This window comes from Phodopus roborovskii, unplaced genomic scaffold (genome assembly GCF_943737965.1).
Source record: "Phodopus roborovskii unplaced genomic scaffold, PHOROB, whole genome shotgun sequence".
Lineage (NCBI taxonomy): Eukaryota > Metazoa > Chordata > Mammalia > Rodentia > Cricetidae > Phodopus > Phodopus roborovskii.
The window spans coordinates 204,114-226,958 of record NW_026126586.1 but is presented as its reverse complement, the minus strand read 5'-3'; the positions used below and the strand labels follow the sequence as shown (position 1 = coordinate 226,958).

At 44.4% G+C, this 22,845-nt stretch overlaps 1 protein-coding gene across 6 annotated transcripts in view; it reads left to right on the top strand.

The window, feature by feature from the left end:
- The first annotated feature begins 543 nt into the window (after positions 1 to 543).
- Kat2b (lysine acetyltransferase 2B) overlaps positions 544 to 22,845 on the top strand; it is a 95,646-nt gene continuing 73,344 nt past the window's right edge. For 2 of the 6 annotated variants that reach the window (XM_051204203.1, XM_051204207.1), the window contains exon 1: positions 554 to 817. In XM_051204203.1, coding sequence (XP_051060160.1) covers positions 569 to 817 — 249 coding nt within the window. In that variant the 5' untranslated portion in view covers positions 554 to 568. Of the gene's footprint in view, positions 818 to 1,945; positions 1,997 to 22,845 lie in introns of those variants that run through there. The other 4 variants (XM_051204209.1, XM_051204208.1, XM_051204204.1 and 1 more) reach the window with 4 other exon arrangements.

Genomic DNA, 22,845 nt, shown 5'->3' with positions numbered 1-22,845 from the left:
CAGATTCCGCTCAGAAATTACCCGGGGAAGAATTCTTGAAAGTTTGATTCAAAGTCTCTTAAAAAAGAAAGGAAGGAAGAACGAAAGAAAAGGAACCCCTCACGCCATGATTTCAGTGAATTTAGCAACAAAGAGGAGGATTGGCCGCTGACGGATACTTCTGGAAAAAAAAAATTTCCTTCGGCTCCCGCTAGGGTGGAGGAAGTTGGGTCTCGCCGCAGGAGGGTGTCAGGCCCAGCAACGCTGCAGCGCAGGGCGGCAGGTGCCTAGGCTGCAGCGGCCCGGCCTCTCGGGTCGCGGGTCACCCACGGGCCCTGGCGCGCCAGGCGGGTGGCCACAGTCCCAGCAACATGCCGGAGGCCCAGGGGAGCAGAGCGCGGCCCGGGCGCTCAGGCCCGCTAGCGTCCTAGCCACCCCGGGCCGCTCCGGGGCCTGGGATCGCCAGCGGCGCAGAGCAGCGGGGGCGGGGAGGGCTCAGGGCGGCGGCCGGGGCGGAGGGGGGGGGGCCTCGGCTCCGCCACCGGCACCCGCGGGGACCCTGGCTGCGGCGGGTGATACTCGGGGCGGCATGGCCGAGGCTGGCGGGGCCGGGCCCCCCGCACTGCCGCCCGCGCCCCCGCACGGCTCCCCCCGGACCCTGGCCACCGCCTCTGGGAGCTCTGCTTCCTGCGGGCCAGCGACCGCCGTGGCCGCGGCGGGCACAGCCGAGGGACCGGGAGGCGGCGGCTCGGCCCGGATCGCCGTGAAGAAGGCGCAGCTGCGTTCCGCTCCGCGGGCGAAGAAACTGGAGAAACTCGGCGTGTACTCTGCCTGCAAGGTACCCGCTGGGACGCGCTCGATCGCGATCGCGGGGTCACAGCTGGGCCCGGACCCCTCCTCTCCCCTCCCCCACCCCGCTCGGGCCTCCCGCGGGCACCGCGGAAGTGCTGCACTCGTTGCGCGCGTTCCGCCGTTGCGGCCTGCACAGCGTCCCGCGGGGGTGGGGGTGGGGTCATCCAGATCTGCAGGTCTCCCTCTTCTGGGAATGACGAGTTTTGGGTTCCAAGTGCCGGGGCTACCCTGGGGCTTTGTTGCTCTGTAGGAGTTCGCGGGAGACCTTTCACCGGTAGCAGAACTGTGCTTGGTGTGGTGAACCAGTCGCTGCTGGGAAGCATCTTTTTGGAGTGGGGGATCTGAGTGTGTCTCCCTGAGCTTGCCTTCCCCACTGTGTCCCGCTAGGAGGAGCTGGGTTCCGGAGTGAGCGCGCCTGAGAGTCCCGGAATCTTCTGGCTCTGCGGGAGCGAAGGGGCGGAGCGCGGGGTGGGAAGTGGACACAGCCCCAAGCCCTGGTCCTTTGGCGCCTGGCGGCCATGGCCGCGCGGCGACAGTCCTGTCATTATTGTGTCATTACTTGTTTAGTGAAAGAGTCATCCTGGCTGTTTAGGGTGTAAATAAGGTCTGGGGCATGGTGACAGCCCGGGCGGCGAGGACTTCTCAGTTTGAAGACAGATTTCTTGCTGTTCTTCTTCCCCGAGGGCTCCGGACATCCTGAAGTCTTCTGTTGGAAATGCACGTGTAGGGGGCTCGGCTCCCTAAGCCGCGGGACGGCTTTGTTTTGACAGGGTGACAGCAGAAGGGGGCGGGAACTTGGTCTTGTCAGCTTTGGCCTCTTGTAGCTGGGTCCAGGAAGAGGCGCACTCACACCTCCCTTGTTGCTACTCCCGCCGGCTCAAAAGGGGTCAAGTTCCCAGCATCCGCTTCTCATCCCCCCCACTCCACCCCCCCACCTCGAGGGTGGATTAGCATAGTAGATGACTTTCCTCCCGGGGAATGCTGGTTGCAGTGTTTACTGGAGGGCCTTGGCTGGTCTCCTGCGGGCTTTTTCCATGCGGCCACCTCTTGTTTAGATCTTGCAGCCGCTCTGCCTTCCTGAGGACGCTCTAGCGCTGTGCTTTATGCACAGTGATGTACACTGGAATTGATGAATGAGCTGGTGGAAATGCTGATGCTGAATCAGGTCTGGGGTGGGCGTTTGAGGACCTGTGTTTCTAACAAAGCTCCGGAAGATGAGAGTGGTAATTGATACTTTCAACGAAGCAAGTATATTACTAATTTTGAATTCTGTAGAGGAGCTGTGAAGTACGTCACGTGCAAAAAGTTGAATCATGAGTATTCGGCTAAGCAATGGGAAAGGTCTGGCGTTCTACTTAAATAGCTACAGACTAAGGAATGGGGACCTCTGGTGTAGCACGAAGGCACAAGGAAGAGAGAGTGGAAGGCAGAACTCAGCCGTACCGGGCTCATTCAGAAACCCAGTCAGCTATCACTTCTGCCTGGGATTCAGTATGTTTCCTGCATTCCCATCATCCTCCATACAGCTTTGCTGTTGTGTAGCATCTGAAACTTTCCTGATGTCCCAGGCATTTTTTCCCTTTTCCTTTTCTCCTCCTCTCCCTCCTCCTCCTCCCCAGGTTTCCCTATGAAGCCCAAGATGGCCTTGAACTTCTAACTGGCCTTGACATTATCTTGAGCATTGAAACATACTATCGAGTGTATGACTTTAATATTTCTTGGTCATATTTTCTGACAAACTCATAGAAAAGGAAAACCTGTTATTTAAGCCCGTTCTGAGAAGCTTAGTATGGGGGTTTAGTGTGTGTATGGTGTGTGTCAGCTCTCCTTCCTTCTACTTCTGGGATTTGGATTCAGCATTTGAGATGAACCCTTTACCCCCTGAGTCATCTCGTCAGCCTGAAAGTGTGTGTTCTTATTTGGATTTATTCAGTAAATGCTATGAGGAATTCTAACTGGGGATCAGGCTGGGCTTATGACACCAGGCTCTGTCTTTGGAGTTGTTGATGGAGTGTGGGTGTTGAGATTCTGGGTAAAAGCAGTGCCCCAGTTGCAATGGAGTCCAGTGTAGCCTTTGAGTGTAGGGGCTGGGAGTTGGGGAACTCAGGGACAATAGCTCCAGTGGGTCACTTCCTTGAGATGCGCCATCCTGATTTTACAACTTTTGGCTGCCTGGGGTTGGGTGAGGTAGGGTTTCTTGCTGTGAAGAGAAACTGAAAGTTTTGAAAGCTTGGAACTAGGCCAGCCAGAGCCTGCCTTTTGCTGAGGCCACTGGGTTGGGGGGAAGGGTGGGTGTGGCCTATTGGATACTTGGGGATCCAGGACTAACCTGGGAGGGACATTGTCTTAGATTTAAAATATATATATATATATATATATATATATATATATATATATATTTTTTTTTTTTTTCAATTATGTGTGTGCACATGAGTGCTTAGATTACTGCATTTTCTTTAGACTGGGTTAGTTGGGTCTGTTGTGGCTTCCTGCACAATCTGTGGCTTTTTTTTTTTTTCCAGTTTGTCTTTGTACTTAAAATGAGCTAGTCACAAAAACTCAATCTTTGCCAATGGCTCCAGGCCCAGTGGGAGAGCAAGGAAGCTGGAAAAGTTGAGTCTGGGAAGACAGTTTCCCTAGGGCCAAGGGAAGAAGAGCAGGCCTGGAGACCCAGACAAGATCTGGCCCAGAGAAAAGGGAAACGTCTGTGTAACAAACAAACTTGTTTTACAGGCTCCAGCCTAGAGTTCTTTGAACTGTGTGTGCCTGGTAAAGGTTGCATCAGAGCCACTTGGCTTGTATGACACAGCCAGAGGGGTAGGGAATATATAATTTAGACCTTGTCGACTTCTGGTCCTTCAGTTACCTTTTCCTGAGTCCATATTCTGTGTCTGGCCTGGCTGATGTCTCAGGGCCATGTTAAACAGTTCTATTTCTATCTCAGGTCTTTGAACGGTCCCTTTGGGATCTGAAAACTCTTCTTCCCTTTTGAAAATTAATTCCCTGTCATGGGGAGGCAGCTTATCACAAGGCCCTTTCAGGACATACCAAACTCTAACAAAAAAAAAAAAAAAAAAAAAATTATCCCCCCCCTCCATTTTACCTCAGATATCTTGTCTTTGTCCTTAGCCAACATTGTTGGGAATTATCCAAATACCTGAAGATTTGATTGTGATATGATTTACTTAGTTACTGAATAAGGGCTCTCTTTGTAGTCCTGGCTACCTGGAAATCCATTTGTAGACCACATCGACCTTGAACTCACAAAGATCCTTTTGTCTCTGCCTCCTGAATATATTGGGATTAAAGGTGTATGCCACCTTGCCCAGCCTTAATAATTTATCTTAATCCAGGCTGAATAGAAGCTCAAGATTCCAGAGTTTTTGCTTGGTAAGTGCTGAAATTATAAGCCTGCCCCAAAATGTAATTTTCAGCTCTGTTTAAATCAGCTGACTGGATTCTATAAAGAATGAATGAACTGGAGAAGAGAAGATTAAACTGTAAAATTCACCACATTTCCCATCAGGGGCAAACATATATCCTGGTGTATTTCCTGCCCATATACCTCCTGCCTACATTCCAATCAAGGGCAAGTGTACATGCTGACGATTTCCTCCCACCCACATGATCAAGCACATACTGTGCAGATGGGTCAAACAAGCTTGCTTAGGGAAGTGGGAGCATAAACAGTAGTCTCTGGCACTTAACTTTGGTTCTCACTTTCCACCCTTGAGTTGTATCCTGAGTCAAATCCTTGACTCTGTGATGGATATGTGTTTATATTGGGATCTAATAACCATCAGATAGAAATTATCACTTAGTTAAGGCATCAGTGATGCAAGAGGCAACTGTACTTAGCAGAAACAGAAGGGCCAAAGGCCCTATGAAAGCTGACATAGAGTATGATCTAGGAGGAGCCTGGGAAATGAGAATTTATTCCATCTGAGGTCTATTTTTTTTTTTTTGCAATGCTTTTTGAGGGCAGTCAGATTATTTCTAATGATTCCTGAATGGTTTGTAGAGAAATAACTTTTTTTGTTGTTGTTGTTAAAACTGAATAATACTTCCTTCTGCATAAAGCAGACCAATTGCCTATCATATTGTAGAACTATTTTAGCAAATGTATCTCCCTGTTGATAGGTCTGGATCTGATTGGTTTTAACAGGTGCCTTCCCTGGTAGCCAATAGCCATTTCTTCCACTGTGCCAGGGAGTTTCCTTTTGCTCTAACACTCTAGCCTGGTTGAAGACATGGGGTGAGACATTGCCTTCTGTAGCTACTTCCTGCTGAAACTAGGATGTTGTTGTCAAGGGCCAGCTGAGCCAGCTGAAGAGACAGGGAGCAAGCACACCAGGGCTGGCAGTCCTTTGGAGCAGGTTGTAGTCAGCAGCTGTTTCCTGGATGGTGTTTGTCTGTCACGCAAGTGGAAATCTGATATAGACTAGGGACGGAAGTTAAAGTTTAGGAACTTAAAGGACAATCTTACATTTGGAACTTTCAGGCCCATAGTTCTGAAATTGGGGAATGGAAGGAGTCCCAAGACCAGGAGAGAAATCCTACCCTCAGGAACAGTCATGTGGGGAAACTTAGGCTGTACTTATTTGGAATCCCTTTGACCTGTAGCAGGTGGATACAAGACTTGTGACATCATTGGCTCCCTGAAGCATACACAGATTTTCAATTACAAAAAGAGATAAAAGCTTTAGACATCTCCTGTAATCTGTACTGAAATCCACATTGTAGAAAAAGTCGATAACAGCTGTCTATAAAACAGCTGAGCAGACTTATACCTCACCCTCAAACAGACATCTAGGCAGGCGTATAAAATAAAGATAAATAAATCAGTGTCAAAACAAATCTTTGTAAATACAGTCTGCAGAGAGACTGGAGTCTTTCATAATCCTTGTATAAAACACCATCACAGAATATAACAGTTTTTTGATATAACTCAGTTTATCAAAACAGCTGAAGCTTAAAGTTAGCAAAGATAAGGAGGCTAGACATACATTCTTAAGTCTCAGGTAAAGAGGGGCATTCTCTAAGCCAGTGGTTTTCCACCTTTGTAATGTTGTGACCCTTCAGAAAATTCCCCATGTTGTAGTGACCACCAACCCTAAAATCACTGTCACTGCCATGTCACAACTGTGGTTTTGCCATTGTTAGGAATTGCAATGCAAACATCCAACATGCAGGTAGTCCTAGGCTACCCCTGTGAAAAGGTCTCAACCATCAAAGGGTTGAAACAAACAGGGTGAGAACGGCTCCAAGCTCTTTGCCACACTGTTTAGGTCATTTTTCTAATGGCATCATAAGTTAGAAATATTTCAGTTTCTGGTGTTTATTTTTTGGTGCTCATAGCTGTGGCCCTAACTGTTAACCCTTCTATGAAAAGTTTTATAAACTAAGAATGTCCTATGGTATTATAAGGTTAAATAATTTTAAAAGCTGTACCTTAAAAAAAAAAATACCCAATTGTTTTAACCTAAATTTTCTGTGAGACTCTAAATTTCTTCTTAAAAACATTTATAATCTGTCAACTGTGTGTTATTGCAATATCAGGAAATAAAGTACTTTTTTTACTTCAGCAGGGAAGACACATGGCATAACTGTAATCTTCACAAGGCAAAATCACCCTCCACTAGTGCAAATAATTTAATGTGCAATGTCTGGGATTCCTTTACTATCCTTTGGGCTTTCCCAAAGGGCTTGGGTCACCCTTCTGTCTACCCTTGGCAGCATATACAGCCTGTTTTCTAGATCCCATTTGGTTCCATTTTGTTGCAGCTGGTATTTCTAGTGATTGTCACATGGAATAGGCATCTCCAAAAGTGCTTTGGTCCATTCTAACCCTTCCACTCACTTGCCAGCCTCAGCTTTTCTCCATGACCCATTCATTTTTCTCAAACAGGATACTACCTGGGTGACTCTAATGTTACAAAGTTTTACTTCCAGCAAAGTACATTCTTGCTGGATATGAATGCATGGAGGTGCAGCTTTAAAACCTTACTAAGCATGCATTGTTTTCAATCCTATCTTTCATAAACCTTGTTTTCAGAACAGAAATTATCATATAAAAATCCATCCTAATCCAAAATTTTGTGGAGACCTTTTGTTGCCTCCTTGGTTGGTCCATGTCACATGGTCACCTTTCATCAAGACATGAGATCCGTCTTCTCTAATGCTAGCAAAGATGGCTGTCAAAGATGGTGTTGAAGTTGCATGACATCTACCCACTCCAACCCTCAAACAATTGGCTGCCTAAAGATGTCAAGGCATGTATTGCTTATATTCCAAAATGAAATTATGTTATATGGTTCCTCTAAGATTACCTATTCATAGATTTTTAAAGGTCAACCCTATATTACAAGTTATTTGTTTGTTTGTTTGTTTGTTTCTCTGTATAGCCTTGGCTGTTCTGGAACTAGCTAGCTCTGTAGATCAGGCTGTCCTTAAACTCAGAGAGACCCATTTGCCTCTGCCTCTAGAGATTTCTGGGATAAAAGGCATGTGCCACTAGTGCCTGGCTTCCTATTATAAGTTTTAAGTTAACTTTTTATTTTTTCCCACAGATTTTAGAGATTTTTTAACCATACCCAGTAAAACAAACTAAACATAAATCTTGAGATATAGAATGTTCACATAAAGCAACTCTAAGTTTTGGCTGTTCCGTTTTGCTTTCTTCTCCCTGTCACAATGTTGGGTGACTTGGCTGACATAGGACAGAGAAGAAACTTTTAAGTTAGGTTTGGGCCTGGAGAAAGGAGAGCCATAACCCAACAAAAGGGCCAGCTTTCCAATAATATAGAAGAATAACTACTTCAATGTTAGCTACACCCAAAAGACATCTGAATTCCTGCTAACCCAAATCCAGTGACCAGACAGTTTAGTGGTAATTTCTGAGTTCTGGCTATAAACACAGCCATGGTGGCTGGGGGCAACAGAGACAGCAAAAATATAACCAAGAAACACAGAAAACTCCTATACTCAAAGAAGAACAGCCAGAAACAGAACATGTGGCCACCCTTCATGCTTCATACATTTTACAACAAAACTTACAGACACACCAGAAAACACAGACCTGTCCAAGTATGAAAAATACAGACAAAGCTTTCTGCATGAAATAGATGGACAAAACTTTCCATTCAACCAAAAACAGGCAGGCCAGTGACATCTCACTATTTGCCCTTCAAGGGAGAATATTGAGGTCCTATTCAACCTCCTCCATATCCCATCTAGGGATCCTACAGAATAGATATCTGTGACTCACCAGGTGGCTTCTGTAGATGCTTGCTGCTTTTCTCAGCACAGAAGTTCACTCTCTGAACCAAAGACAGCCTTTGACCTTTGGAATGTCTCAAAGTTTGTGCTTTGTGAAGTGGCCTCTCAGCCATGGAGTTCAGGTGTGAAGGTCTAGCTTTAGAACTTGTGAGTGGGTGGTCTGAATCTTGTTGGTGGCATCTAGAAAATGTTAATCCCATTGACAAAAATAAGGCCACTACCATGATTTAAAACCAAATGTGAAGCTAGCTTTAATAAAATACTGGCCAGGTCCATACCTGGGTTCATAGGAAATGGCCATGAGTCATGTTTTGTGGGGACTTATAAAAAAGGCAGACCCCACAATTCATCACGTTTACCATCAGGTTCAATCTTGGGCAAGCATACATCTTGACATATTCCCTGCCTATGTATCTCCTGTCCAATATAACAACCTACTGAAAGACAAAAGCTACCACTGACCCTTCAAAAATTATTGGGGGGTATGTTTGTGTGTGTGTGTGTGTGTGTGTGTGTGTGTGTGTGTGTATACACACACCAGAATGCACACTCATGTAGAGTCAGAGGACAACTATTTGGAGCTAGTCTTCTCCTTATACTTTTAGTCTTGCTCAGTAAACATCTTTACCCACTGAGACATCTTACTCAACCTTGACTGACTTGTGCAGGAGTGTGTCTTCTACAAATGAGAGGAAGTGTGTGGGAATTTGATCATGGGACCCATGTAAAGGTGGAAGAAGAGCACTGACTCCATATGTGTGCATGACATGTGTGCCTTCCCCCATCATGCACAACATACCGTGATGATGATGGTAATGGTGGCAGTGGCTGTTGGTTCACAGCACCCATGCAGAATGGCTCACAATAGGCCTCTCAGTATAGCCCCGGAGCATCTTCTGTCTCCCACAGGCATCTGCACACTCACATGCATACATGAATACAAATTAAAAATAATTATAAAGTAGCTCTGATTGTGGTATAGGAAGGGGTGTGTTCTCATATGAGGAAATGTGTCGTCCTGTGGCTGAGGCTGGTATGCATCACAACTGAACAAACCTTGTTTCCACATAGACAGCAATGGCACCTGTGTGTGTTAGTTAGTCTTTGCCTTTTTTGAGACTGCTCTTTTATAGTCAGTGGCTCTGCATGCCTGACCTCCTTCCACTTCCGGAGCAATGAAAATCAGGGCTCCTCCCTGATTTCCAGGCTGCAACTTTCTATTTAAATTTTCAGCCCCTCTGAGGGCCATTTAGCTATTCTCCCTGGGGGCATATGCTATGTCCTGAAACAGAAACATTTTCTGTCATTGTGTCTGGGAGGAGGGACAGAAAACAGAGCACAGCACAACAAAGAATTATCTGTCTCAAAATGTCAGCACTCAAGAACTGAAATTCTGCTTTGGAGGAGAATCATATTCAAAAGTCTCATAAACACCTTAGCAGTGTGCGAAATTAGTTCCTTTAGTATTAGTTTAAACAATACTAGGAACCTGAAAACTTTCCCTTTGTAAATCATAGACATTTATGAACGAACAGCTCACTGTTCTTCTCTTTCTCTATTCTCCTTCTTTCATTTTTTTCAAAAGAGGGTTTCTCTGTGTAGCCTTGTCCTGGAACTTGCAAACTTGCTCTGTAGACCAGGCTGGCCTCAAACTCTGATATCTGCCGGTCTCTACCTCACAAGTACTACTAGGACTGAAGTGTGTAGCACCACTGCCCAGCTACTCACTGTTCTTTCGTGTGTGTGTGTGTGTGTGTGTGTGTGTGTGTGTGTGTGTGTGTGTGTGTGGTGATCCTGCACATGTGTTTGTCAGTGCCAAAGGACATCCAGTGCCCTTTTCTATCATGCTTTGTGACAGACTCTCATTGAACCGGGAGCTGAGCTGGCAGCCAGAAAGCCTCAGTAAGCCTATCCAGCAAGCATCTTAATTATTTCCATGTTACTCAAGGATCATTGCAGCCAAAAAGATGTGCACAGTGAGTCTGAGTCCTTGCTGGTTTAAACACTGGAACCAAATTAAAAGTATACTTTGGACATTCTTCAAGTTGGCAGCATTGTTACAAAAAGATGCAAAACAGGGATAAAGGTAGATAAAATGTCACTTAAAAGGTTTGTCAGCTGGGTTTGGTGGCCCTAAGCCTCTGATCTCTGAATTATAGGTAGAGGCAGGAAGATAGTTTCTAAGCCAGTTTCAGTTACATGCTGAGTTTGAGGCCAGCCTGGGCTATTAAAGACCCTGTCTCACAAACAAACAAATGAAAAACCAAGATAAGAACCCCTCTCCTCTCTTTCCCTGGTCTTGGCCCTTGCCAGCCTCAGGTGTTTGTGAGCATGCTGCCTCTGCCTCCTACCAAGCCTAGCTTGAAAGATTAGTCTTCAGCTGTAAATATATAGCATTTGGAGGTGACACCTCCAAAGGCTGGCAAATATTAGAGCCTAGCACACAGACAGGCAGGTACAGAACAAAAATGTTTGGAGGAAAAAAAATTAATATTTTTATGTGTTCTCAAAAAATTTTCAAGCTTACGAAAACTTCATATTGTAATTTGTATGTAGTTTTGTATATCTGAGAAAGTTTACAGGTTTATAGAGCAAAACAACAAGATATCCTGATGGCTATTTGGATTTAGGATGACTGCATTTGTAAATAGTGGTTTATGTCATTCAAGGTTTCACTATGTAGCCCTGACTGTCCTGTAAGACCTCTGTAGATCAGGCTGGCCTCAAACTCAAAGAGATAAACCTATCTCTGCCTCCAAAGTGCTGGGATTAAAGGCCTGTGCTCAAACATTTTGTTTTGAGATAGGGTTTCACTATGTAGCCCTGGTTGGCCTGGAACTCATAGGGATTTGCCTACCTTTCCTCTCCCAGTGGTGGGATGAAGGCACATGCCACCATACCCTTTTTATTTTGAGGTAGAGTTTCATGTAGTGTAGGCTGGCTTCAAAGTTAGTAAGTATCGGAGGATGGCTTTGAACTCTTTCTTGAAGCCACTTCAGAGTGCTGAGATTGTAGGTTTGAACCACCTCACCTGGTTTTAGGTAGTGCTGTTGATTAAACCCAGAACATGAGCTCTATGTAAGCACTCATCCAACTAAACTACAGCCACCCCCACTCTGTGACCCACCATGCTGTGCTTTGTGTGAGATAGACTTTAACAGTTGATACCTCTTTCTTAGGTGACAGCTACCAGGGCTCACTACAATTCTTATCCAACTTATTTATGCTTTTTTGTTTGTTTGTTTGTTTTTGCTTTCGAGACAGGATCTCTTCCTACATAGCCCTGTTTGTCCCAGAATTTACTATGTAGGTAGTACTGGCCTTGAACTCATATTCTCCTACCTCTAACTCCTTAGTGCTGGGATTAAAGGTCCAGCCTGTTTTATGTTTTTCAAGATTGATTTTTACTACTTAGTCCAGATCGAACTTAAGCATGCCCTACCACACTTATTTTCTTTAAATTGTTTTTAATATTATTATTGTATGTGTATGTATAACGTGTATGCTGAACTCACCTCTGTCTGTGAGCCTTGTGAGAGAATAATAATCTTGGTTTTTCACAAAGGAACAAAGTGAAAGTGACATTGCAAGGCAGTTTCTTTTTGCAGAAAAAGGTGCTCCAGAACCCAAACTACTAGTGAGCAGAGTGAGCCACAATGCTGCCTTTCATTCCTGTAATGGGGGTGACTGCATCTCATCCCACTGGGATCTTAACTTGAAAATCTGACTCTATTATCTAATCAGCAAAAAGGAGGACAAGGGAGGTTTAGGATGTTTGGGCCCTTATCAGTGAACTACCTTAGATAGAAAACAAAGTCTCTCACAACCCCTTGTTTTATTTTTAAAGGCATTCAGGTAGCTTTACTACCCAGAGAAGTGAGATACTTCCAGCTGCTTAGTGGCTCTGTAAAGTCCATGCTCATGTGGAGTCTCTTTCCTGGGTATCAGGTTGCCTCTTCTTGTAGCCATTTCTCAAGGTGGAGAACAACCCTGACTTTAAAAGGGTCTAGGAAGATTCCATCCTTCCAGGCACTCTGCTCTCACCTACCTTAACTGGAGAGGTGTGGCCAAAGGCTTCCTTTGCTGTGGGGCCTGCACAGGCTAGCAACAAAAACAGTATTGGGTGAACATGTGCAGGGTCCTGAAGGCTTTAACGCTGACTGGCAAGGCAAGACTGCTGGCAGAAGGCTGAAGTAGGTGTCAAGTGTGTCAGGAAGGCCAGGAATCAAATGTTTAATTTGGAGACCCCAGAAGCCTAAGCAGCTTCTGGGGCTGCAGACTGTACTGTGGTAGGTTTTAGCACAAACAGAGGGAAAGTAATTGAAAACAATCCCTCCTTCCTTACCTCTGCTCCCTCTCTCTTCACTTATATCTCTCGTTCTATAGAGTCTCATGTAGCCCCGGTTGGACTTAATATGTAGCTGAGAATGATCTTGAACTTCCAAATCTTTGATTTTGCCTCCAAAGTTCTGGGGTTATAGGTATATGCTACCAAGTCCTACTTTAAAAAGAGGAAAGGGTCACAGAGGCAATAGTAAAGGTGGCACACACCTTTAATCCCAGCATTCAAGAGGCAGTTTTCTTAGTTTAAGGTCAGCCTGCTCTCTACAGAGAGCTGTAGGCCAGTCAGAGCTGCATTGTGAGATACAATCTCTAAACAAACCAGTAAATAACATCTTTACTATAGATACAATATTGTGTCCAAAGTTAGGTGGTAGTGGCCCATACCTTTAATTCCAGCATCTGGCAGAGGCAGGTAGATCTCTGAGTTTGAGGTCAGTCTAGTCTGAAGAGTAAATTCCAGAACAGCCAGCACTACACAGAGAAACCCTGTCTTGAATAAAACCAAAAAGGAAAACAAACAAGAAAAAACAGTATTGTGTTCAAGTCATAGGTTAGTGACCCACAGATTCTTCTGTATGTGTGCTGCTGTGATGCGAGCCCAGAGTCTTGTTAGTGGTAGAGTACTACTGAGCCAATACTCCCTCCCTTTTTTTCCCTTTTCTCTTTTAAAGATTTCTTTATTGTATGTATACTGTGTGTGTGTGTGTGTGAGTGTGTGTGTGTGTGTGTGCGTGCGCGCGCGTGTGTGGTACTTTTTGATGTCAAAAGAGAACATTGAATCCCCTGAAACTGGAGTAATTGATAACTGTGGACTGCTTTGAGAATCAAACCTGGATCCTTTGAAACAACAGGAAGCATTTCTTCACTGCTAAGCTACCTGCCTCCCCCTTTTAAAAAGACAGGATCTCACTGTGAAGTCTAAGTGTACTATTGCCTCTGTGCTGTGATTACAGTCTCACACTACAGTGGATTTTCAGTATCCAAGTACGTATACAACTGTGTATCTGTCCTCAGAAAAAGAGGGATCTCTCCAGCGTGCACCAGACGCTGCATCTTCCCACTCTGGTTACCCTCATGACTATTAACAGAAATTATTCTTGTCTGTTCCTAAAATTCCCTGATTACAATGGAATCATCTCAGGGATGGGGTTGGACTTGCCTGTTGTGTGTACCAGGCCCATGGATTTCATCCCCAGCACCTCAAGTTCACATTGGTTCATGCTCATAAACTTAGCACTCAGCAGAGGGAGGAAGGAGAATGAGGAGTTTAAGGTTATCTGTTATTTGAGACCAGCCTAGGACACATAAGACCCTGACTTTTGTTCATATACAAAAGAATCATTTGGTCTCAATGCACTGTTTGTGATTGCAGCCAGGTTGTCATGTGTAAGATTTGTTTTAATTCATATGTATGAGTTTTTTGCTTAAATGTATGTGCACCAAGCGTTTGCAACCTGGATCAGTAAGAACCAAGGCTGGGTCCTCTTCAAAATCACTGAGTGTTTTTGACTGCTGAGCTGTCAATACAACCTCACATGTAGCAGTAATTTATAACATGATTTTTTAAAAAAAAGATTTATTTATTATATATACAGTGTTCTGTCTGCATGTATACCTGCAAGCCAGAAGATGGCACAAGATCTCATTGCAGATGGTTGTGAGCTACCATGTCGTTGCTGGGAATTGAACTATTGAACTCAGGACCTCTGGAAGACCAGCCAGTGTTCTTACCCACTGAGCCATCTTTCCATTCCCCCCCCCCCTTTTTTTTTTTTCTCTTTATCATTGGAGCCTGTCCTGGAACTTGCTTTTGTAGACCAGGCTGGCCTTGAATTCACAGAGATCTGCCTGCCTCTGTTTCTGAGTTCTGGAATTAAAGGCATGTGCCACCACCACTTGATAACATGTGTTTTAAGTTAAAAAACACAGTTAAATTTGCCAGCCACTTTCAAAATAAAAGTCAATGGATATAGAAATGTCAGAGAACTGATGTTTTATTGCTGCAGTTTCTTGTTCCTCCAGGTCCCACTGCCGCTCCAGCCCCAAATAAGCACACAAAGGCTTACATTAATTATAAAACTGTTGGCCAATGGCTAGGGATTCTTATTGGATAGCTCTGTCTTAATTATTAACTAATTTCTATAAATCTATGTATTTCTACCTGCTCTTGCCTTACCAGAGAATGCTTGGATCTGTTACTTTTTTTGGCGGCTACATGGCGTCTGTTCAAGGCTCCTCCTCTCCAAGGCTCCTCCTCTCTCTGCCTACCTTTCCCAGAATTCTCCTCATCTCCTAGTTCCACCTATCTTCCTACCTCTATTGGTCAAACCAATGAGAGAAACATATAGACAGAAGGCGATCTTCATCAACTGATTTAATTTTTTTTTTAAACCTTAATTTTAGTTGTTTGGTCTTTTGAGGTGGTTATGAAGCAAAAGCTCACCTGGGATTCACAACCCTTCTGACCCAGTCCAGTGGTTGCTGAGATGATAGGTCTGAGTCACCTCCACCCCCTAGGCTCCTACAGTGGAATTTAATTTGGCTTTTGAAAGAACAGATGGGAGTTTGACATTCAGATGTACTGAGAATGCCTTGTGGTTAAGGCAGGAATGTGGTTAAGGTGTGCCTGGCCACTCTGATATGGGTAGGAATGGAATGCTAGGAAATAGCTGATGGGCTGTAGGTGAGAGAGGTGACGTCACAGGTGGTGGAATGTCATGGTTCTTTGTCCTTGGTTTTGGCAGTGGTGAGTGCAAAAGTGGTGACTATCATATAAAGTTCTGCTGCCCCGCTCCTGGTTCTGGAAAGTGACTAGGATTGTTACAGTGTGTTTCAGAAGCTGTGTTGAACTAGAGGGGTTGGGCAGGGTGGCAGCTTTCCTGAAAGGCTGACCAAAGCCAGCATACAAAGCTAGAGGGCAATAGCACCTCTGTGACATTGACCTATGGTGGAGATTCTGGAAAGAGAACACTCAATAGTACATTTTCTTCAGCTCCTGGATGCCATCTTCTCCTCAGCAATGGCACTGAGAAGTGGGATTCTGTACAGCTTCTCACAGCTTTTCCATAACTAAAATTGAGATTGAGTTAAAATGAGCTTTCTGAAGGACTCCAGTGGCTACCATCTCTTTGTAGCTGGCACTGTTCACCAAGTGTGATTTTCAGTGCTGGAATGACTTAGTGCGTATTGCTGCCATTCATTTAACTCTATAGACCATTTGATTTTTAGACTTACTTAACTGGCATCTAATGCTTTAATTACATATTTTTAATTTATTTTGTGTGCATACGTGTGAATACATGCCACAGTTTTTATGTGGAGGTCAGAGGAAAACTCACTGGAGCAGTTTTCCCTGTTCTGCGTGCATTCCATCAATAGCCACCTTTGTCCACTGAGCCATATCTGTGGTTCTGAATCCCTAATGTGTTAGGTTGCTTTAATCTCTTTGCAGATGAACAGGGATATCATAAACACACATTCCTCTCTTTCCTGTGTTTTCTGTGCTGGAACTCGAACTCTGGAGGTCTTGTGAGTGCTAGGCAAGTGCTCTGCCACTGAGTTATATCTCAGTCTCTTACTGTGTGTATTTCTGTATCCTGTTCTTAAATTTCTTCTGATATGTTCTCCAATTTCAACATCTTATCCTCCCCCTTGCCTATCTAAAATAGCAGCATGCCATCCATCACTCTATAATATTAATCATACTTTTTAATTTTTTGCTGTACTTATCAATAGTTGGAAATAATTGTGTATGTATGTATTCTTGAAGAGTAGGGAAGTACTTCCCTGAAGTACATCATTAGAAATCAAAAGTTTAAAGTCATTTCTTACCCATGTTCTAAGCCCCATGAACTTTGATTTATTTCATATAGCAGGAAGGCTATTCATATATACGGGGCACCCAAAAAATAGCTAGTGAATAAAAAATATTATATTCAGAGGCTTTGTGAGATTACAGGAAAGAAAACACTTCTTTTTTGCTTGTCCTGGAACTCACTCTATTGGACAGGCTGGCTTTGAACTCACAGATCTGCTTGCCTCTGCCTCCCGAGTGCTGGGATTGAAGTTGTACACCATCATACCTTTTGTCAGTGTTTCTGTCCCACCTGGTACCTCAGCTGATTAGCCCCAAATAAGCACTCAGAGATATATTAATTATTAAACTGTTGGCCTTTGACTCAGGCTTCTTACTGGCTAGGTCTCTCTTAATTATTAACCCCTATTAAACTATGTATTGCCAAAGGCTGTGGCTTACCAGTAATCTGGCATGTCATTCCTCTGGCAGCTATATAGATTCTCTCTGCTTCTCTCCAGCATTCTCCTTATTTGGTAGCCCCACATATACTTCCTGCCTGGCTACTGGACAATCAGTGTTTTATTCATCTACCAGTAAGAGAAACATACATACAGAAGGACATCCCCATCACATACCTGGTAAGAAAACACTTTTAAAGATGGGACAAATAACCATATGTGGACGCTTACTCCTTTAAGCTCTCAGGCAGGGACTGCCTAAAGTTTGAGGTTAACCTGGGCTTCATAGTGAGTTCCAGGCCATTCTGGATTGCAGAGTGAGACTATCTTGAAACAAAAGAAATGAGAAACTGAGGCTGTAAGAGATTTTGTAGCTATGGCTTCAAAGCAGAGGGGTTGGCAGCTGGGAAGAGGCATCTCCAAGTGTGGTTCTCTTCACTCATGACTGGCTTTTCTTTTTCTGTTCAGATAGGCTGGCCCATGGTTCTTCACTGCTGGCATTACAGACTTGTGCCACCTGTCCAGCTTTTTGTTGTTCTTGGTTCTTGCTGAGAACAGGGTCTCCTCTATAGCTTCTGTTTGCCTCAAACTCCTCTTCCTGCTGTGTCATCTGGCCTTGGGATGGATTCAATAACAAAGAGTGCTTTTCTCATTGCCTGGATTTCTGCTACAGGAGCAAAAAAGAGAAGTCAGAACTACATTTTAATTCTTCTCTGAGCAACTTCTGTGAGTTTCTACCAGGTGAGATAGCACAACCCTGGAATCCCATCTAGGCTGGGGCAGAAGGGTCTCAAGTTTAGGGCAAGCCTAGGCTACAAAGGAAGAGTTTGTGTCAAAAAAATAAATAAATAAATAAATAAAGCTAACAGCAACAAAAGGGTGAATTTCTGCAATTCCTGTGTTCTTATCTATCTGTATATTAGAATCATATTTTCATGAAAATACCATCATTATGAAAGGCATGGTAGTACACACCTTTAACCCCAGCACCCAGAGCCAGAGACGGGTGGATCTCAGGGAGTTCCAGGCCAGCTTGTTCTTTCCAGGGAAGTCAAAACTACTTAGAGAAACCCTGTCTCAATAAAACAAACAACCAACCAAAATAAACCTATACAGCACAAAAAAGGGTCTTTGCAGAAACTATTGATGAAATAGAGACATGAATTGTGTATAAACTACATGGCATAGCTCCCATTCATACTGTTTTTGTACTCCACTCTTTTTAAAGTTGACAGTGGGTTGTCTTTGCTTTTTGCTCTTTGCTTAGGTGCCAACTATTGCTCCCTTCCTCCCTTTCTTCCCTCTGCCCTGCCCCCCCCCCCCTTTCACTTTTTGAGACCAGGTGACATATGAACCCAGTTAGGGCTCAGACTTTTTTTGTAGCCAAGGCTGACTTTGAATTCTGGCCCTCTTGCCTCCACCTCTGTGAGTTCTGGTGTTACAGAAATAGGCCACCATGCTCAGCTTTATTATTTTTAAATCACCAGTATGTTGATTTTGGAAAAAGGTGAACCCTGCACTTGGAATGAACATCACCCGATCTCTGAAAGAGGCATAGACTCATCTCTTCGGTTGCCTCAGGGTGCTAAAGTCCATGTAGACCATGGGTCCCAATCCCCATTTGGTATATGCCTTGCTGCAGTCCTCTGGGACCACCCCTCACCCCGCACTCCCTGCTGTGCAGGAGATTCCAGGGCAGTGCCCAGACCAAGGAATGTCAGCCACTGGCTCAGTGATGGATGGTGGCTGCACTAATTTGCATCTGCTCTAACAAGCTGGTGTTGAAACTGGCTGGCAGGATGCCAAGAAAGCCAAGGTCAGCATACTTTGAAATAGCAAGTGAGTCGTGCAACTCAGGATTGCACATCCCCACAGAACCTGGCTCTTCTTGCATTTGAACAGTGCCTGGGCCAAGCATTACTACTTATGTAAAAGGAGGCCAAGACCACAGGAAACTTATGGAAAAATAAGGGACAGGGACAACAGATAGGCTGAATAGTTCCCCCAGGTCACGTCCGCACCTGTCCCCACCCAAATGGGTGTGGTCAGTGCAACAGGTATGGACAGAGTCTTTTGCTAGAGAGACAATAATGGAGAAGAGAAAAATGTGAAAAATCAAATTTAAAGTTCCCACAGAGAACCATCTTGAGTTGGAAATGTAGAGGAAAGTGGTGTGAACTGACTGAAAGGAAGCGAAGGGACCCAAACCTCAGGGTGGTTAGAACATGGACCTGCATTCAAATTCCAACATGCTTTGCATCTGGGTGGCCCAGGGAGGCTTCTTACTGTTCCCAGGCTTGTGCTCCATAGTGGATTAACCCAGTTTTTCCATTCACTCAGCATTGTTACTTAGAGTGCCAGGCATTGATGTAGATGCTTTGGGGGTGTAGTGACAGATGGGTCCTTATTCTCATAGAGCTTGGTTTCTGGTAGCAGAAACAGATGGTAAGAAAGAAAATAACAGAATGTGGTAAGAGCCACACAGAAGGAAGACAGAGAAGGTGTTGATAGTGCCTGAGGAATTCCCTCCTGCCATACCCAGGAGGACCCTTTTTAAGTGAGGAGTATGCTGGGGATTCAACCAGGGCCTCATACATTCTAAGCAAGCTATACCCCAAGCTCATACTGGCCTGTAACTAACTATGTAAGGTATGTAGGCTGACCTTGAACTTGTGGCAGTCTTCCTGCCTTGATCTTGCCAGTGCCTGAATTACAGATGTTTCACCATGCTGAGGCAAGAACATTTCTGTCATTCTGGAGACCCCCTTTTTACTGCTCTTTCCTTTTCAACCCCACCCCCTACCCCAGGAAGCTGCAAAACTGTGAGCTTTGTCATTCAGTGGTGGAGACCTTGGAACTTCAGCTGCTCCATTAATAGGATAAAAAATTCAAGTCCTACTGGGGTCACAGAATGAATTTAAGGCCAGCCTGGGTACAACTTAGATCTGGTTTCAAAGAAACACCGGTGAAAAGAAAGCTGGAGCTATATCTTGAGAGGTGGAATGGTCCTGGGTTCTACCCCTAGTGGCATTTTGGTCACCAGAAAAAGAGCAGCACACAATACACTCTTTAATTCGCCAGTGTTTTTGAGATTCACACATGTGGCTGCATTCATCGATAGTTACTTTCTTCTGGAGGGGACAAACTGAGACAGGGTCTGGTGTAGCTTAGGCTGGTCTCCAACTGCCTGTGTAGCCAGGATGACTTTGAACCCCTGGTGCTGTTGCCTTCAGCTACTGAGTGCTGTACTACAGGTCCCTGCACTTTAAGGACGTGCTGCAAGATATTTTCTAGTGCCAGAGCTGAGTTCTGGTATTGGTTTTGGCCTCTTGCTCTTTGCCAGCTATGTAAACTCAGGCCTTTTTCTATCACTGAGTTATTGTTGAGAAAATAAGATGATTTACACCATAGTTGTCTTGAAAAGAATCAAATGCTCTACTTGTTGGTTAAGTAAGATTAAAAACAAACAAACAAAACAACAACAAGAGCAAAAAAGACTAGCCTGGTAGTGATGGTTCTTGCCTTTAATCCCAGCACTTGGCACTTGGGAGGCAGAGGCAGGCAGATCTCTGAGTTCAAGGCCAGCTTGGTCTCCAGAGCTACATATTCTATCTAAAAAGAAACGTACTTTATTATAACGAACTCACAGAAACATCACACAGCTGGATCATGGCAGCTGCTTAACTACCTGCTAAGTCCCAAACTAAGATCTCAGTGAACTTCTGGTCTTAGACTTGCCCTATCAATTGCATTTTTATGGACTTAACCATTACCACCATGAGAGAGGGGGGGGGGGACAGGAGAGAAGAGGAGGAGAAAACACAAGTTGAAATTAGAGAAGCTGCCTTTTTATCTTCTTTTCCAACTTGAGTTCTTTTCATCCATCCTCACTGTCTGATATTGTCCTTTATTGGTCTTTCTTCAATTAAAAAATTAGAGCATTTTGAATACAGATTTTCATTAAAATTTTATTTATTTATTTATTTGTGTGTGTGTTTGTCAAGTGAAGGGTTGGGAGTACGGATTTTTGGGGAGAAGAGAGGAAGTGTAGTGAGATAGTCATTCTGTGACACTGACCACGCCCATTGGGGGTGGAGCCATGGGCGGATGCGACCTGTGGAAGGAGGTTGGAGGAGAGCCGGGAAAGGCTCTCTTGCTGGCGGGACTCGGAGAGCATCCGGTGAAATTTCCTGGTGTTCATCAGTCTAGGTTGTAAGTTATTTCTCCCTGAATAAACATCTATTCGGCCTATTTGTTTATCCTGATTCTTATTTAACCGTGATAAGGAAGTGTCTTTCTAACCATAGTGGCTTGAAGGAGGTCTACAAATGAGACTTCAGAAGTTACAAGTCTGAGAATCTGAAGTAGTGGGTGAGGAATTGAATTAAAGTGTTAATTGAACCATAGGAGAAGGCCCATAGAATGAAGGGCTAGGGCCTTTGAAAAGGGGCTTCGGTACTGAAGACAAACCCTGCTGTACAGCTTTGGGCAGAAAGCCGGTGTAGGCAGTTGGGAATATGTACTGCAAGATCTGTTTCACAGGTTGAGCTGGTTATGTGTCCTTCAGGAGAACATGAGCTTCCAAAGCAGCTGCATGGAAGGCTTGAATTTGCTCATCCCATTTCATTGGTATCCACCAGAAGGTGGGGGAGGGAGATGTTCCAGTCATCAGTTGTATGTCTAAATGCCAACCAGATAGTTGGGTGAGGCTATTCACAGAGTTGAAAACTCAGCTGGAGGCTTCAGCATCTTCACATATAAAAGCCAAGTGTGTGTTTGTGTGTGTGTGTGTGTGTGTGTGTGTGTGTGTGTGTGTGTGTGTGTGTGTGAACTGAAGAAATCCCATTGAAAGCTGGCATACTTGGAATCAATCTCCATCCAGGACCCCAAGGCAGGAGGATTGCTGGGTTACATAGTGAGTTCTAGGCCCGACTATATGACCCTGTGTCAAATTTCCACCCTCCAACACCCCACCCCCACCAAAAGAATTCCAACTGGGAGGCTAAGGCAGGAGGATCACAGGTTTGAGGCTAGCTGGGGCTACATACTGAGACCCTGTATATGTGTTAGTGGTGGTAGGCATCATGTTTGATTTAATTTCCAGCACACCAGCCACAGCTCCATGAACTCATGTTCATGATTACTATAGCCATGGCACATCCAGAAGACAGTGTTTCAGCGGTACTCACCTTTATGTTCTAACTCTTCAGTCATACTCTCTTCCATGGTGCTCTAGAGAGCCTTGGAGGAGGTGATATAGATGTCTAACTCAGGACCAAGCATTCAACAGTTACCTATTCAGTTAATGATTATAAGATTCTGCATTAGCTGTGATTTTCTGCAAAAAGAAGCTTTTTAAAACTAGGCTAAGAGCAGCACTATCCATGAATATAAACACAATATTTAGGAGGTGATTTGGCTTCATCTCCACTTAGGGAAACATCAGTAGCATTGATCTCTCCTAGACTTTGCCAACATTAAATCAAGAAGGAAACTAGGCTTAGAGCTCATACCTGTAATTGTGCAGCTTAAGAGGCTAAGCCAGGAAGAGCACCAGCCTGGGTTACACAGTGAGACCAATCTCAGACAAAAAGCAAAGCAAAGGAAAACAAAGACAGAACTGGGAAAAGAGAAGGAAGAGGAGAAAGATATGGTTTCCCGGGCTGAAGATATGGCTCACTGGCTGGCAAACTTGAGGCGTGGATCCAATGCCCAGTGAGGAGAGAGATGGGGGTGAATATAGTCACAACATTTAATTTATGCATATAATTGTCAACAGACTTTAAAAATGTCACTTGAGAAATCTACATGGAGGTCAGTGATACAGTGAAAGTGCTTGCTGTGCATGGCTGATAACATGAAAAGAAGAATCAGCTCAAAGTTGTTCTCTGGCTTCCACATGTGTGCTGTGACATGCCTGTTTCCACACATATATGTGTGTCATACATACACATACATAATGATATTTCATTACATTTAAAATTTTAGTTTTACCCTGTCGTTTGTTTTTTTATTTTTTATTTTTCTGGACAGGGTCTCATTGTGTTGCTCTTATTGGCCTGAAATTTGCCAGGTAGACCTGGCTGGCTTTGAACTCACAGAGATCCTCCCTTCTCTCCCTTCAGTATGCCGGGATTA